General features: G+C 39.7%; 1 protein-coding gene across 1 annotated transcript in view; it reads right to left on the bottom strand.

Annotated features, from left to right (window-relative positions):
* ATXN10 (ataxin 10) overlaps positions 1–18,636 on the bottom strand; it is a 194,609-nt gene that overhangs the window by 82,010 nt on the left and 93,963 nt on the right. Inside the window, exons 10-11 of the mRNA XM_074998099.1 lie at positions 13,569–13,677; positions 9,103–9,272 (exon numbers count right to left, since the gene is read on the bottom strand). Coding sequence (XP_074854200.1) covers positions 9,103–9,272; positions 13,569–13,677 — 279 coding nt within the window. The remainder of the gene's footprint in view (positions 1–9,102; positions 9,273–13,568; positions 13,678–18,636) is intronic.

Consider the following 18,636-nt stretch of genomic DNA (forward strand, 5'->3'; position numbering starts at 1 on the left):
AGCATTATCAATGGTCACTTTTTGTCAGTTAGCTCCCCCGGCAACCTGAACTCATGAATAATTCATGATCAAGGGTTTAAAATCCAGGCCTCTGATTGGGCGAAGGTGGGAGTTTCTAGTAACTTCCACGGATCAGAGGATCTGGTTGAGAACCACAGGTAGAATCATGAATATTTAAATTCCCTAATGAATAAGGACACAGAATAAAAGCAGGCACAGCACAGCGCTCTGCGGCCCTTGGGGACAGACAGGATCCTGTCACCCTGTACTGGGAGGTGTTGGCCACTTGTGGCGTCCACCAGCCCTCAGGCTAGCCACTCAGGCGAAGGCTTTGCGAAGATTCATCAGAGCAGAGCTGATCTCACGTGGGCACAGCTGAAATCACACAGCACCGCTCTGTCACCGCAGTGCCACTGCACGCTAGCAGCGTTTCCCTTTACCACTGCCAGGAGCAGCAAGCGGCCTCAGAGGGGAAGCGACTGGGTGGCGAACTGGCCTGCCACAAGGCAGGTACTGCATACCCAGTCACAGAACCCTGAGGCCACCATCATACCTCCAGCATCACCACCCCACCTGCAACGCTGCCATTTTGAACATCAGCATCGCCGACCGCCACCTCACTCGAACTACGTCAACTTACTGGACTTGACAAACCACCGGATTCGACTATTCAACTGGACAGGACAAGTAAAATTTCCTACACACCTAGAATTACACTAGCCTGGGACATTGGGACCCCCATTCGGGAAGTAATGGTCGCACCCCTGCGGAGTGCTTCCCCGACGGGGGGGTGGGGGGCGCGGCGGTTACAGTACCCGAGGGCCTGACCCTTGGGGCCGGGCCTATAAGCCCAGGCTTGGGTTTAAATATACATATACACAACAACAGCACATTTAATTATTAATTAATACTGTTTATTACTATTATTATTATTATCATCATTATTATTAATTGGGGTTTATTACAAAGTTAGTAAAAGTGTGTTAAAGTTATAATTGTTTATTGGGAAGGCTAGATCTCCCTAAAACCTCTTTCCCATCCTACCTTTTTTCCCAAAATATTGCAGGTGAAGGCCCTGCCTCCCGTTCCCGTGTACCTCAGTTGACCCAGGAAGAGCCATTTGCCTCCTGGAGTCACTAATATAGTGGGACCCACAAACAGCGTGAAGGACGGCCTCCCAAAAAAGAGGAACAGCCTTGACTGGCTCTAGGGTCCCACAACTTCGGGCAGGATTAGCACCCTGCCCCCGGCTGGTGGTGGGAGTAGCACCCCCCGCTCCGCCTCTATAAGGACACGGAAGGGATTTATATACCCCTATCCTATTTAGCTTTACCTCAATACATAATCTGACTTACCATTGATTTGCCTTCCGGTTAAATAAAACTTAAAGAAGACAAAAGTACATGGATACAGTGTCCTGTGTAAGTGTTTAGAAACAGTTTAGTCTTTTTAGTATTTGTAGTTTGTTAATTTAGTAGTGTGGTATCAATAAAAGCATTGTTATTTTGTTTCAACTGTAACCCTTGTCCTTGGTCTTGCTCTTCCTTGCTAGCCACTTCCTGCTAGGAGGTCTGGGTGGGGTCTAGTGTGAACCGGGGTGGGGCTCTCCGTCCTGGGTTTGCAGCAGGGAATTGACTGGGTCCCGGGATCTGTGCATAGGAGGCTGACGCACCTCCTTGTTCAGGGACTCATTTAAATACCCACATTAATAACCTGTCTGTCAAGAGAGTCCCGTCAAGTATGTGATGGGCGGGGGGGTGTCAGATAATTATGTAATTACAGTAGAGACAGATTAAAAATTAAAGATTCATAAGCATTAAAAACACACTGTCAACATACATCCAAACATATAAAGTAAATATATCCTTAAATCAAACTGTAATAACTTTGTGAAGCACTTTTTTTTTGGTTTTACATTTTCCCGCATAAAACAACTTCAAATCTGCAGCTGCTTCTTGCAAATTATTTACAAAATTAGTTGATTCTCCAATGTCCTTCACTCATTCTGGTTTTCATTATCTTGGGTAGCCTAATTGTAGCATCCCTAACACCAACATCACCCTTCTTCAATCCACAGAAAACTGCTAGCAAACTTGTCTTATCCAGTTAACATTCCCCCCATTATGAATCCCCACACTGGCTCTCCCCACACCACCACTTCTGCTTTTCATGGCCAATCATCTCTCTGTAGCATTTTGACCTATGCTTAATGGCTTTCCCCCTACCCACCCCCAAAAAATTTCCTTACGCGTCACCCTCAAGTCATGATCTCCACTGTGTTACACTGCCAGCCTTGATCACTGTTCAAGCACCACTGTGCCCTCTTGCGTATATGAAATGTCATTCCTGAACTGCTCTTCAAGACCATTACCTCATCTCTGTACAAATTACACAAATTCTGCTGTAACAGCTAAATCAGGGTCAGCAACAGCAGTGGAGTGCCAAAATTTGACCTTTTTACCTCTACGTACCAGCCGAGTGCCAGTGATACTTTTAAAAGCCACAAACAGTCCTACTTAGAACAGCTTTATTAATAAATTAAGATGCAGAGCTTTACCGTTTAGGTGGTGGTTGGTAGCATTACCTAGTTTTTAAGTTAATTCACAAGTGGCATAGCTTTGAGCAAGCTTCTGGCTGCAATCTGACAGGGCTGAGCTTCCGCCTCACATGCCAACGAAAATCAACATGTATGCCACTCTTGGCACATATGCTGGGGTTGCTTACTCCTGATTTAAATTAATCAAACTATCATAGCAAACATGCAGGCACTTGAACAAACAAAATCATTGCATTATTAAAACATTACTTATCATTCCCAGCTATCATCTCTCTCCTACCATTGGTTTAGTTCCATTATTTACTGTGAGCTCTTTGGAGAGCCAACTAACACACTTCTAAAATATCAAAACAATAAGTAAAAGAACAATGTAACTGAAAACCAACATTTCTAAACTCACATTAAATTTAAGGTAGTAGTCACTTTTCATTCTTTTTATTATTTTATGAGTAAGCCGTTCTACAATTGAGCAGATTAATAACTAAGTTTTGCAAAACTGTTGGAGTCAAAACTACCTCACCTCTCACTGGAGCTTTTCATTTACTTTAAAAAGTTAAGGTTTTTGCTGGAACCTTTGGTTTATGATTTGAAATTAAATTCAGCAGTGCAAGATAAAACTTCATAAATACAGGTACTAGCTTTTAATTGCTCATTTAAAAACAAGTTTGCCTTTTGTAGCATAGTAAGTTTTTTCTGCATGCAAGAAACCTAAGATGCTAAAAGATTAAAACTATTTGAGGGAGACATGTAATGGACACACTCCATTACTGTTTGCTTGGAAGGTGGTATGAGGATTGCCAGCAGCCCTAATTTCTGAAAACTAGGCACTATAGCAGGCGCACCAGCATCTCCTCTCCCCAAATCTACCACTTTCCTCAGGCCCTGCTGTCTATTCGGTCCTTCCCACCCCTCCCCAGTCATTACTTGCTCTCCCCTCTCCACATCCCTGCTGCCACCAGATGGCCTCACTCTGGTCTGGGGCTGGGATGGGAAATGGAGCATCTGCCTCTGAGCCTGCCTGCCGATGAGATGGAAATAAGAGGCAACCCCAACTGAGCAGGGTCTGGTGAAGGATTATGACCAAGGACCTCCTTACCCCCACCCCATATCCTGCAGTATGCAGACTTTTGGTGTCTGGTCAGTACATCTGACAAGACATTGTACAGTTTCCCTTTTGACTGGTCTTTCCAGTTGAAATCCGGACACCTAGCTACCCTAGATGGTACTAAATTATTTTTCAAGACCTAAAATAAAGGCTTAGTGAAGATTACAGCATGCATTTTGTTATGTAGTTACAGATTTAAGCACCGATTAAATATTAAAAGGAAAAAAGGTGACGGGATAATGAGGCACTTATGAAGGAGTAGGCCTAGAAGGAGGCAATTAATCTAGAAAAGTAACTATTTTACCAAATCCTTCTCCAAATTCCCAGTACAAATTAATCAAAGAAAGAGGAACTAGTTTCAGTAATGTAAGGTAAAGAGTAGCTCTCCATTCTCATACATACTTTAGAATTAAAAGAAAAAAAACTTCTATTTTTTCTGAGCGATAATAGCCTCTAAAACGAAATTCTCAGATTACTGCAAATCCTAGATTAAAAACAAAAACAAAACAAAACACAAAAAAAAAACATCTTGCAGTTGGGCAGTATCACACTAAACTGAGATCATTAGAGTATGGAGTGTTCACAAGTTATAATAAACTGTACAATCTAATGGCAGAAATTCAGTACTACAGATTGTATCTGAATAAGCAAATGCAATTCCATCACACCATGTCTTCAGTTTTTCTCCTTTGCAGCTTCCTTTCTTCTCTTGCATTCTTCAGGCTAAATCTTAACATATTGTTAATATATTGTTCCCCCCGCCCCTTTTTTTTTTTTTTTTTTTTAGTTAGTTACATTACTGAGGGAGAAGACAGTCATGGAGAGTGGAGGAAATGGATTCACAATCAAAGGGCCCATTAGAACCACCCTTTGTAAAGGGTACTTTAAGTCAGGAACCTCTGTTAATTAGAGTTCTAGGGCACTTGGGGATAGAGACAGACACTCTAATCCCATGGACATTAAATGAGCACTAGGCCACAACTTAGACTGTTTGAGCAGTATTTGAGCAGATTGGTTTTTGGCTTGTTTTCTGTAACATGTCCTTAAGTAACTGTTTATTTTTAGATTTTATTCAGAAAAAGTGATGGTCAGCTCTGAAATTAGATAAAACAGAAATTCTCCTTTATTTTTCATTTGTGCTTAGATTTACAGACCTCAAGAGTTATTAAATATTTATAAAACTGTTATACCAAGACAGATATACAAAAGTGACTGACAGTAGTTCCCCTTACTATTGTTCCCTTTTCAGGAGTCTGATTTGTCTTGTGTACTCCCTGAGTTTCACCTCACTTAAAAAATTCTTGACATTAAAAAAAAAAAAAAAAAGTCTCACAGCACCCTACTACTGGAAAAAGGCTTACCTTCTAATCTGTTACCCTCCAAAAGAAGTCAATTAGAACATAATTTTCATTTCAGCATATAATACACACAGCAGTACAAACAAGCTGTATGCTTTTTATGTAGCCTTTTGCAAAAGTAGGCAAATAGGTAGATGAGTTGATGTACCCCACCAAAAGACCTCTGCGTACCCAGAGGAGTACATGAACCTGTGGCTGAGAGCCACTGCTAGTGCACATACACTACTGCAGCAAACATTTAAAGCATCCATAAATGGAGAGCAACAGAAAGCTATGACCAAAAGGATTGTAAGCAAAACACACAACATTATAAGAGGAGTTCATCTTGAAGTCTGATGTAACTAAAACTAGTGCATGGGATGTTGTTTGGTTGAAAAGAAGAGAGAGCTAAAGTTCACAGTGAGGTTAAAACTATGGAAAACAACATGGAGAAATAATGAAATCATCTGTTTCAATAATGGAACAATCTATACAAAATCAGTTCATCAATGGTATCAGACACCAGTAAAACTGCAAAGAATTTATATACAAGCTAAGCTCTGTGCTCGAGAGCATGTGATCAAAAAGGCACATATCCTGCCAGATACGGTTATCCTGCCACCAGCGAGCAACAATACTGAGAAATAATCTGAACAAATGTATTTTAAAAAGTACTAGAAATCCTCTGTATCTATTATACATACCAGGTGCCTAAAATATGCTATTGTAATGATAGATCTACTAAAATAAATGGTTTGTCCAACTTCAGCAAGAAGTTTACACCTTCGACAGGCCATAAGAATGAAATACGATGACATTGTGAGAAAGTAGTACAGGTTGAACCTCTCTCGTCAGGAGGTCAATGCTGCCTAACACATTATCAACACTTTCACTACTCACTGGACTCTTAAAAGACATTTAGGGGTAAATTACAACTAAATAACAGCAAAGAACACAGAGTCAGGACTGGGGACTATAAACAGAACACCCTGGTAAGTGGTCACCCATCTAATTAAAATAATGCCAGATTACAGATTTTGCCAGATGACAGAGTTCCATATCAGAGATTCAAGCTGTAGTGCTAAATTTGGTGCTGCGGTAGTGATATGTGAGTAATTTTAATAGGAATGGCAATATGCACTGGAATATTTTTTTCTTTAGAGGCATCAATAAAATAATGTTGATCTCTATCATAATGTCATATATAATTGAGTTAATGTCATTTTAACTTAATGTGTGCCTTCCTGTACAGACAATTGCATGGCCTGGGCTGCAATTGAGCGTGCACTTAGTTAAATGAAATGAACACACATATGCAGAATGCATACACTGCCTTTTTTACAAAACAAATTGTTAAGAGACAGAGGCAGTTGATGTTGCTACGACATTACCTCTGATAACTCAGAATATTTTAGATTAAAAATTAAAATCTATAGTTACAAAAACTAAGCAAAGAGGTATGCCACTTCTACTCAGGAATTTAATTTAATTTAACTAACAGGAACTGTGAGTTCAGCAGACTAATGATGACAGCTTGATTTATGAATTTTGACATTTTCAAAAAATGAGATTACATTACAAAAATGAGGAATTCTAAACTAGTCAGATCTTGCTCATATTTTCACACTGAGGAGCCTTCAGATCAGCCAGATAGACTTTTCAAAAGCAAACAAGGTTACAAACGTGTTAAAAACTGATTTAAGAAAAAACAGACAGACAATCTTCTTTTCAAAATAATTCCATTATCTTATTTTGTTTACATCTTACAAAAGTTGCTGCTGAAGTATTTTTTTCTGTTCACACAAGCAGACTGTTCCTCGACTCTGACTCATTGGAGAAGTTAAATTTAGGGAAACTTTACTGTTAGGTATAAATGTAAAATGGTATGTGTCTCAAAATTCAGAACCTATATACTTGAAGTAATCTTTCCTCAAAGGAAAAAAAAAGTATGTGTAACTTTCTATTGGAAGAGTTATTAGCAAAATTTGCATATTTCAGTGCAGGTAGGCATGTGCCTGGCATTGATGCCAAATGCTGCTTTTGTAATCCACACTTTTTATTTTTAAAAAGTTGCATATTGATTAGAACTGGTCAGAAAATTTTTACTGAAAAATAAACTTTTTGACTTGTTTTAACATTGTCATGCTGCTTATACTCATTGACAACAGCTCTTTGCAATGCCCAAATCAAAAAAACAATCAAGATACAGAATCCCCCTTTTAAAATGAACATATTTTAGCAAACAAAGAGTACACAATGGTGTTTACAGGGAAAACAATACAACATAATTCAGAAACAAAGAATTAATGGGATTTGGAGAATGAACTGTGTGATACTATTTAGATCAGTGTTTCTTAAAAGTTTTTGAAACCTAGGAACACCAAACAATAATATTTTTTATGAAAAGCACTTTAAAAAAATCTCTTTTTAAAAATTTTCTTTAAAAAATGATTATTAGACCCCCCCCAAAAAATACAGCAACATTTACAGCAAAAACAAAATGAGGTAGTTTAATCAGGTATCCTAGCAATGAAGTAGCAACATTGTATTTGGTTTTAATAACAGAATATATACCATCAATGTATGATATCAAAAAAGCGTCAGATGCTTGCTGCACATCTGTAAGCTGTTCATGAAACACCAGGTGTTCCTCAAAACACAATTTAAGAAACACTGGTTGAGATGATGTGTCTGAAAAAGCAGACGAAGATAAATAGTGGCTATCCATGATGCATTTGTTCTATTCTTGAACAGAAGATTGCAGCTGTTTCTAGGACTAACTTTCCTCAGCACCATATTCTTTTGTCAACCCAGGATACAGAGAATTTTCTAGTTATAAGCAACACCTGAATTTAGCAGTTCTCTTCTGGGCTATTATGCACACAGCAGGAGTGAAACAAAAAGCCAACTTTCTACTAAACTGGATATTGGGGTGGAGGAAAAAAAAAAAAAAAACCTATTTCACTAGTCCCAAAAGACTCAAGCCAGGGCTAGGGATGCACTGTATAATCATGGAGAACAACTGTTGCCCCAAAGACTGCATAATCTTACAAAGACAAAACCAACACAAAAGTAATTTATTTTCAATCTTCCCTTTGCAGAACAGACTTGTCTCCCAAACATTTCTTACAATCCTTGCTCTGCTTAAGTGCCCCATTTTTTTCCTCACAACCTCTCAAGTAACAGGATACACCCAGCTTCATTCTGGGAGACACAAAACACAAAGCAAAAAACACACACACTCTTAAACACCCAAGCAACCATGGCTGTTGAAAGATTCCTCTTCTAAGAAAGAATTCTATGTCTGTCCAGAGTGGGAGACAAATGGCTTACATTGTTCAGCCTAACCCCTAGTGCTCTAGTGTGGCACTTCCCGCGAGCTTCCCATGACTGCAACAGAGACCAAATGGGTGGTAAGCCCCACAGACCGCGTCAGTAAAAAGGAGGTTTCACTCCATGCATAGATTTGAACTTTGTACGTTTCTGTTTCTGCTCAAGCTCTACCAGCACTGAGCAAAAACATTCAGAGTTACATCAGACGTGTTATATAAGTCAACACCCATACTCTGTGATAGCAATATTAAGGGAAGGATTTAATGATCAAAAGCAACCAATTGCTCTTTCACTTTTCTTTCATTGCTCTCACTCTAGAAAGAAAAGTTAGTTTTCCCAAAGTGGTACTGTCTCCTCAATGGAGTAAGAGGATTTAATATGAAGAGGTACATACACTTACCTGAATCTCAAAATGGGAGGAAAGTTTTAGGAGAGAAAGAGGCAACAGAAAGGTCAACTTAACTTGATTTTCATTGTTTGTTAAAAATCAGCAGGGTTTTAACTACCAGAAGCTTTTTAAGAACCATAGTCCAATGTAAAAGGAGTGGGAGGAGTGAGACAGGAGGACAGAAAGCACAAGGATAAAATTGAAGTAAAACATCTTAAACACACAAAAAATAAAGCCACCTATTTTTTCAGAATTCTGAAGTTGTGCAGCAATGTTTCTGCTTCTGATCTCCCAACACCAAATTTAACCTCTACTGCAGATTAATTATATTAGTTAGTTATTAATCAAACTCAAGAATGTGTATCCAATCATACAATCATACCTTGTCTTGGTTTTCCTTATTCTTGTAACACAAATTTCCAATCAAGCGAATGAGGTGTGATTTAAAACCCACAGCTGGATGTGAAATTTCTTCCTCCGGTGTCATAGAATGTGTGGCAGTGAAGACATTTGTAGTCTGTTTCCCAGCCAGGTGAGTTAGCCGCAAAGTATCTACATAAAGATGCAAACAGTCATTGCAATATATCATCATATTGGGAATATCACCATTTTTGACAGTGTGGTACTATTTTCAAAAACACTTCTATACAGAGGAAAGGCGCTATATATAATTCAGGATTTTTCAGGAATGTTCAAAGAACATCAGTTTGACAGTTTTGTTTGCTGAATTTTTGTGCTAGGGTTAGGTTAAGACAGGCCCAGAGCTTCGCCCACTTATTTGGTTGTATAATTCAGACACTGGCACAATGCTGAGTCCAGTTTTCCACACAGGCATCAGAGCAACGAGTGGCAAGTGATACGGACACACTTATTGATGCTATCCCTTTCTAGGGCTCAGTTCTCAGTTCTTTCAAAAGAAGAGAATTTTCTGGCACACTGAGGTTTTGTCTCAAACTGCTACCAACAAAAAACAACAAATCACAGAATCACAGGGCTGGAAGGGACCTCAGGAGGTCATCTAGTCCAGCCCCCTGCTTCAAGCATGATCAACCCCCACTAAGTCATCCCAGCCAGGACCTTGTCCAACTGGGACTTAAAAACCTCAAGGGATGGAGAATCCACCACCTTTCTAGGCAACGCATTCCAATGTTTCACCACCCACCTGGTGAAGCAGTTTTTCCTAATATCTAACCTATACCTTTCCCTCTTCAACTTCTGACCATTACTCCTTGTTCTACCATCTGACACCACTGAGAACAGTTTCTCACCCTCCCCTTAAAGCTCCCCTTCAGGAAGTTGAAGGCTGCTATTAAATCACCCCTAAGTCTTCTCTTCTGTAAACTAAACAAGCCCAAATCCCTCAGCCTATCGTCATAGGTCTTGTGCTCCAGACCCTTCATCATTTTTGTTGCCCTTCGCTGAACCTGCTCCAGCAAATCCACATCATTTTTATACTGGGGGGCCCAAAACTGGACACAATATTCAAGATGTGGCCTCACCAGTGCCGAATAAAGAGGAATTACTACTTCTCTAGATCTGCTCAAAATGCTCCTCCTAACGCACCCTAATATGCTGTTAGCCTTCTTGGCTACAAAGGCACACTGTTTACTCATATCCAGTCTTTCATCCACCATAACCCCTAGGTCCCTTTCCATCGTACTGCTGCCGAGTCAGTCGGTCCCTACCCTGTAACAATGTTTGGGATTCTTCCACCCCAGGTGCAGGACTCTACACTTCTCCTTACTGAACCACATCAGATTTCTTTTGGCCCAGTCCTCCAATTTATCCAGGTCCCTCTGGATTCTCTCTCTACCCTCCAACGTATGTACCTCTCCCCCTAGTTTCGTGTCATCTGCCAACTTGCTGAGGGTGCAATCTAGTCCCTCATCCAGGTCATTAATAAAGATGTTGAATAACACCGGCCCCAGAACCGAGCCTTGTGGCACTTCGCTTGAAACAGACCACCATCCCGATATTGAGCCATTCACCACTACCTGTTGGGCCCGACCATCAAGCCAGCTTTCTATCCATCTTCTAGTCCAAGGATCCATCCATATTTCCTTAACTTATGGACAAGAATGTTGTGGGAGACCGTATCAAAAGCCTTGCTGAAGTCAAGGTATATCACATCCACTGACTTCCCCATGTCCACAGAGCTTGTTACCTTGTCATAGAAGCTAATCAGATTGGTCAGGTAGGACTTGCCCCCGGTGAATCCATGTTGGCTACTTTTGATCACTTTCCCCTCTTCCAAGTGCTCCAAAATGGATTCCTTGAGGATTCCCTCCATTGTTTTCCCAGGGATTGAGGTAAGGCTGACAGGTCTATAGTTCCCTGGATTGTCCTCCTTTCCTTTTTTAAAGATGGGCACTATGTTTGCCTTCTTCCAGTCATCCGCTATCTCCCCCGATCTCCAAGAGTCTTCAAGGATAATGGCCAAAGGTTCGGCAATGACCTCTGCCAATTCCCTCAGTACCCTGGGGTGCATTAAATCCAGACCCATGCACTGGTGCACATCTAGTTTTTCTAGAGAGCTCAGAACTTGTTCCTTCCCCACAGATGGCTGCCCTCCACCTTCCCATACTGCATGGTCTAGGACTGTCATGGGGAAGTTGACTTTGTCCATGAAGACTGAGGCAAAGAAAGCATTGAGTACTTCAGCTTTTCCTGCATCATCTGTCACTAGGTTACCTCCCTCATCCAGTAATGGCCCCACACCTCTGATAACCCGTTTATTGTTCACATGCCTGTAGAAACCCTTCTTGTTACTCTTCACATCCCTTGCCAGCTGCAGCTCCAGTTGTGCTTTCGCTTTCCTGATTACTGCCCGGCATTCTCCAGCCGTATGTTTATACTCCTCCTCAGTCAACTGTCCACGTTTCCATTTCTTGTATGCATTCTTTTTGAATTTAAGCTGACTAAGGATTTCCCTGTTAAGCCAAGCTGGTTGCCTACCATGTTTGCATTTCTTAATACGCAGTGGGATTGTTTGTTCCTGTGCCTTCAGTAAGACTTCTTTAAAATACTGCCAGTTCTCTTCAACTTTTTTCCCCTTCATCTTCATTTCCCAAGGGATCCTGCTCATCCGGTCTCTTAGGGAGTCAAAGTCTGCTCTTCTGAAATCAAGGGTCTGTATGTTACTGTTCACCCTTCTTCCTTTCGTCCGGATCCTGATTCTGAAGTTAACATCATTATTTTTAGACTAAGAAACAAATTGGAGAACAGAATCCATTGCTGTAGTTCTACTGGCGAGCAGTACTCAAGAACTATACAGGATCACACATGGCTGTAATGTTCTACTCTGCACCTGTGTTTTATTAGTCTGCAGAAAGCTGGACAGAAAAAAAAAAAAATCAGACTAGGAGCAGCAAGGGAAACAAGTACTGGCATAACAACTGGCAGTGATTTTTGTGCCAGTAGGTGCCAGAACTGTGCACCTCAGCAGCTCCAGCCACAGGTTTGGCTGGGACCTGGGGGTGGCCAGGAAGCCATCTGAGTACCAGCTCCATTTTTATCATTTTTAACAAAAAGCACTGATAAATACATCAGTTTTACCAATTATCTCCAACTCCCTGTATTCCTCCTTCTGTGCTGAAACAGTTAAGCATTTGTTAAGTACAAATGTATATTTTATGATTCTTCAAGACATATAGATAAAAGTGTACAGAAGTATAAATTTAAATGCATAATTTATTTGATCAGAAAGTTTGCTGTCACTAAGAATAGGAACACAGTGCAGTAGCAATCCTCTACCCAAAGGACATACACGCTATGTCTACACTAAAGTGATCTGTCGACAGAAGTTACTGTCAGACGATATCTTCTAACACATCTTCTGTAAACAGATTGAGGCCACACATGAAAATGGAATGCTCTGTAGATCTGCTCGTTGACAGAGAACAGTCGGAATGCCCAGTGATGCAGAAGCTCTGTCTGTCAACCAAGGGCCCCCAGGAGCATCCACACAATTTTTTTGTTGACAGATTGCTGAAAAAGGCATTCTGCCTCATGGGGGATGGGCAGAAGGCTGTCAATGAAAATGCCAAGTTCTATCAATAGTATATTGACAGAACACATTTTTAGTGTGGACACTACAAGTTTTTTCGACAAAATGCCAGTTTTGTTGACAAAACTCTCTAGTGTAGGCATAGCCTTAGACTATCTCTGCATAGGATAATATCAGTCTTCATGGTAATATGTTGAATGAATGATTTCCTTAAACTGACATCAGAACTTTATAAGCCACATAGCAGGCTGGGTGCAGCAACATCCGACTCAGCTGAAGCAATGAGCTTTGGGGATACAAGTCATCGTTTACAAACTATTAGCTCCCTTTTCCCCAAGGTGAGAATTTCTCCTGATTGGCCTTGCTTCTTTTTGTGTAAATATCTTTGCTTTTATAGGGAGGCTTGCTTCAAATTGAGCTTTGAAATAATTTGATAAATAAAGAGTATAGTAAAAGAAAGTAAAAATAAAGAGTGTAGTGAAAGTTCCCGTTAATTTTGGCTTTCAGATACTGAATACATTTTTACAGAAACTAGCTAAACACATAATCAGACAGTGGAAGACAAAGTAATTGTCTATTATAAACTCATCCCACACATAGTGAGAAATGGACACAGGGTCTGTTGGGGAAATGAAGCTAACTGCATTCTCAGGAAGTAGAGCAGAAGAACTTCCAGAGATAAATCAAACATTTGAAAATGTAATTTAATAATTCACTGTTCTTGCATTAAAAGATAAAATCATAATTACTACCAGTTGTGGAAAAAACTCATTTTCAGATCCAGTGCAATAAAGCTTTGAAGCCAGCCAGTAGTTGGAAGGCTGTAGCATTTATAAACTCACCCACAGCTGTCTCAAGTAAACCAGGACACATTTGTAGATGTTCCAGTTGTTCGTTGTTTGATGTCATTTCACAAAGAACATCAAGAAGTCGAATTGTAACCATTGCTTCCTGTAAAACAAAGATAGTACTTCCTAGATCATGAACACACACTGTATTTCTCAAAAATATGAATCCAAGATCAGAAAAGTGTAAACTGCTGGCAACATGTCTGTTCACTAGTTTTCCATTGTTTTCCCTGAAAGTTATTAAAGATTATATGTTCATTATAAATATATATGAACAAGCAAGGGCTCTTTCCCAATCACGATAATAATTATTGTATTACATTACAATAATTTCCAATACAACCTGGAGTATAAGCTCATTTATAAAACATTGAGGAGAAAGACCATGGAAGATTATGGAGCAGTATCACCTTGCAAAACAGTGAAAGGCAGTTGGAGAAAATGAGTTTGTGAAGAGCTTGATATGAAACCCAGCTAAGCCAAACTCTTCCAACTGTATCTGTTGATGAATATTGTAGGAGAATGCCATGTGAAATGGAATAGATTTGCCAGCACTTTCATTGTGAACTATTTTCATCAACAAGAGCAGTGCCGCCATTGCACCTGGGCTCTGTCACTCTTGAGCCTGAGGTGCTCTGCAAAGATGCGGCAGTGGTCTTTCAGAACATGGAGTCAGGAAGAGCCACTGGTTAAGCCCAAGTACATGTAGAAGAACTTCGCACAAGAGTGGATACCCTTCTAAAAGCACTTAGTGACAGAATCTCAAAGAGGAGAGAATTCCAAAAGAATGGAAGAGACTGTGAACTGCAGTTCTACCGAAAAAAGGCGCTCAAAAAGACATTTGCAACTACTGACACATCTGCCTTATTTCTCATCTTTATAAGGTCTTTTTGTGAATGATCTATGCCTGCACTGAGAGTATCCTCGAGGAAAACATTAGAAGGGGACAGACAGATTTTTACAGGGGATTCTCCACTGTGGACCACATATTTGTGGTTACACAGATGACTGAGGGGTGAGGGTACAAGATCCCACTGTGCTGTTTGTTCATTGACTTTAAAAAAGCTTTTCAGTCAGTGGAACAAAATGCTACTGTAAACACTCTCCTTTTGCAGTGTCTCCCCCTGGGATATATCAGAATCATACAAGACTCCATGGTGGATGCCACTACAGAAATCGTGTTTTTAATGATCCCTTTAGCATTGAAATTAAGCGAGGTGTAAAGCCAGGGGAGGCTTGTTTGCCAGCATTCTGGAAGGCATCCTGTGGAGGACTGAAGGGAAAGACAGATTTCCAACTGATGGCGAGGCTCTTCAGGTGCACCTTTTCGCAGATGACATCATTCTAATGGCTTTAAACCCAAAACATTACAAATCCTCCTCAATGACATCAGTAAGAACATGAAGGAGATTGGCCTGACCATCCACACTGGAAAAATGAAGTGCTTATGGATGGATGGTCCATCGAGCTGGCAGATTAATATGTATATCTTCAACAAGCATTGCAGATGGACAAGGAGTTGGGCCCAGAGTTGAGCAGGAGGAGGTTGGATTAGATTGCCTTTGGGAGTCTGTGCAGCGTCTTTGTTGATTCCAGAATTTCCACCTCCACAAAAGGCCCATCTCTAACATCAGCACCCTTCCAGTAATGCTGTATGCCTGCAGAGTGTGGATATGACACTTAAAGACGAATCAAAGCTACACACTACGCAAAGAGCAATGGGAAGATGCATGGTGTGTGTAAATAGGTTACAGCATGTAGCTATTGATGATTTGTGTTCAAGAAGTGGTATCAATGACATTATCCAAGTTATGTCTGACATGAAAAGAAAATGGGCTGTTCACATTGCAAGACTGAGACACAACAGATGGACAGTGCATATACTCCACTGGTATCCATGAGATGTGAAAAGAATGCAGAGAAGAAAGGCTTCCAGCACACTGGGGGGATTTTTTGTGGAAGACTCATGGAAGGACATGGACAAGAGTCACACAAAACAGGATGGTGTGGAAAAGTTGCAAAGAGCATCAATGGCAAGATTATCCACATAGATGAAATCATGGACCTTTGCAAGTATTCCAATTTCTTCTCTACAGACCACTGTCAAACACAATGTTACAGCTTATATGAAAGATTACAGAGAAGGCAAAACACACCCATTAGGGATAAAGTTTTTATAAAGAAAATACAGTATCTTTCAAAAAGTAGAAATAAAGAAAATTACAAATTGAGAAAAATCACTTCTGTATAAATGTTTTCTCTTTGGAGTTTACCCAGTCAGTGCCCCACTTTAAAGAAACAAATATTTCCTGCAAGACACCAATTTGTTTTCTGTAAAAATCCTGTATAATTCTGTGGTTGAATACTCTTTGGCTGAGAGAATTTACGCTACTCTTGGGTAAACAGGCATTTGGGATTGTATATGCAGTATTCCAATCAGGTAAGAAAAGACAGTCTTATTTGCATATTATTTATTAAGAGAACTATTTCTTGGTGTAGATTCTCACTAGTGAGATAGTTCATACGGCATTTAGAATTACAAAGACATCACCTCACAAAAATAAATATTCAGAGTGGCACATAATGCCAAAGGACTAGAAAGTGACTTTAGACACAGCCATGTGTAAACAGCAATTCATAAGTTACAAACACCCTAGGAGTAGCTCCTTGGAGACAATATGACAGAACGCATCTGAGTTACAATTCCTTTCTTGCTTTCTCCTTATCCTGGACAGGTTGTAATTTGCTGCTGGCCTATACCAGTTGCTGACTATGATAGATGGTATGCTACCCTGTTTGCAGTGCCGCTGAAGTTTTGTTAGGCCCAGGATATTAGAGAGACCACATTGGTGGGGTAATATCTTTTATTGGACCCAACACCTGCCAGTGAGAGAGACAAGCTTTCCAGTTAATACATATCTGCGTAAGGTCAAAGGCTTCTCTCTTCCACAAAGAGAAGTCAGTCCAATAAAAGATATTACCTCATCTACCGTCTCTCTCTATGTTAGTTTGATGGTGCTGCAGATCCAGGTCTATGGTCCATTCCCCACTCTTCCCTATCAATCTGCTCAATAAATCAAAATGCACATAAGCACTTCCTTATGTCTACCTGCCGGATTCATGATCCAGTTAGCCTATGCAGGGCTGTAAGATAAATCATTCCCCCAATGCTTCCTTTCATTGGCATGTAGTCAGACAACATAGCCCTGAACTATTCTATACATTGCTTTCACTAACACAAACCCAACCTCCCTGAATAATCATGCAGTGTAATGGACTGCAACAAAGTACAGTGCAACTGTATTTCAAAAGACAGACAATATTTGTAACATTTTCATCCCACAGTCTCATTTTACACTACGACATGGCAGTTTTACTGAAAAACTCTCAGCTAAGGTATTTATCATTTTCAGTCATATAAATGCATATGTACAGTTTAACTAAAGAACAAACAAATATCTATAGATACCTGTAAATAGTATTACTGGCACAGTACTTTTAAAGACAATCATACCTGCAAATATCATGTATTACACACAAAAATACATAAGGTGTAGCTTAAGCAACTCTAGTCTGAACCGTGACAACACCTTTATTCTAAACCACTATTTCAGGTATATTTTGTTGGCAAAGATTGTTGATACAGTTTTGTTGGCATCTGAGCTGTTCAGATGTACGTATCCATAAAGCAAACCTTTTCAGATGACTTCAGTGGTTGGTAGGTATCTCTTTATTGCCCCACCTACTTTACACACACACACACACACACACACACACACAATTTTGCCGTCTTTTTTATGTGCGGGAGGGGAGGAGGGTGTTTATTTCTTCAAAAAGGAACCTACAGTTAGGAATTTATGAACTTATTTAGATACAAAAGTAAATGACATGATCTTCAAAACTGACAAGCACCCAAACAGTATTAATCAAAAATCAAGAAAGGGTGTTTGAAAGTTAGCACTTTTGAAATGTATCTTTTCCTAGTTTGTTGTCTCCTGCATATGGAAAAATTTTTGAATCAGGGTGAAAATTACAACAGAAAAAAATTCTCTCTATCTAATAATAAAACAAAACAAAATTTAGGGAGACTCATTTTTTGGGATATGGTGGATAGAAGCTGATGTAAGTGTGAATGCTAAAAACAGGCTTATAAAACAAAATCATTTTAATGTTAGATATGCAGCAGCTACATAATATCAGCTTCTGACTGACTGAGATAGAAGGTATATTATCCGTGGAAGGTAGCATCTAAATTAAAATACTAAAATAGATTCTTTGCAGGCACAACCCTCATTACTTGTAAAACAATACAATCCTTAAGCAAAAATTCAAATATCTGGAGAACTGAAATGCGAACTGAGACTACTGATTTTTAAGACAACAACAAGGAACAATGTAGTTCCTTAAAGATTAACAATATAATTTATTAGGTGATGAGCTTTTGTGGGACAGACCCTCTTTTTCAGATGTGGCGAATCTTAACTGACAACTGAGACAGAGATATTAACAGAAAAAAATGAAATAAAAACTGACAAATCAGCTTGGTAAGGTAAAAGGAACAGATGGGTAAGGGGAAAAAAAAGTTTCTGTAAGTATCTATTAAGTTAGGTGGTCTGCCTGTGGTCACTGCAAATATCAACAGTGGGGAAACTGTCCTTGTAATGTGTAAGGACTGCTTTTTTGTTTTGGGAAGATACAGACTAACACAATTACCCCTCTGAGACTATTCAACAAGGAACTGTGTTTATGGATTTATCAAGATTTTTTCCCTTCCTTTGGAGAGGCTGTTGTACACCATCCTTGCCAATACTCTTCTTTTATTCAGTCAATGGAAACTTCAATTCCAGGATAATAAATTACTTAAATGAATTCAATAATAATAGAATTAAAAACACTAATAATGTCTTTTGCGTTTACCTCCAAAAGGGACTGACAGGGCAATCTACTGTGATGGCATTGAGAATGCTGATCTACCGCACCTTTAAGCTGAACAGAATTTTTTTTAAAAAAACTAAATTCTTTTAAGAACGGAAAACCCAGAACATATGGAAAATTATCAAAC

This window comes from Carettochelys insculpta, chromosome 1 (genome assembly GCF_033958435.1).
Source record: "Carettochelys insculpta isolate YL-2023 chromosome 1, ASM3395843v1, whole genome shotgun sequence".
Taxonomy (NCBI): Eukaryota; Metazoa; Chordata; order Testudines; family Carettochelyidae; genus Carettochelys; species Carettochelys insculpta.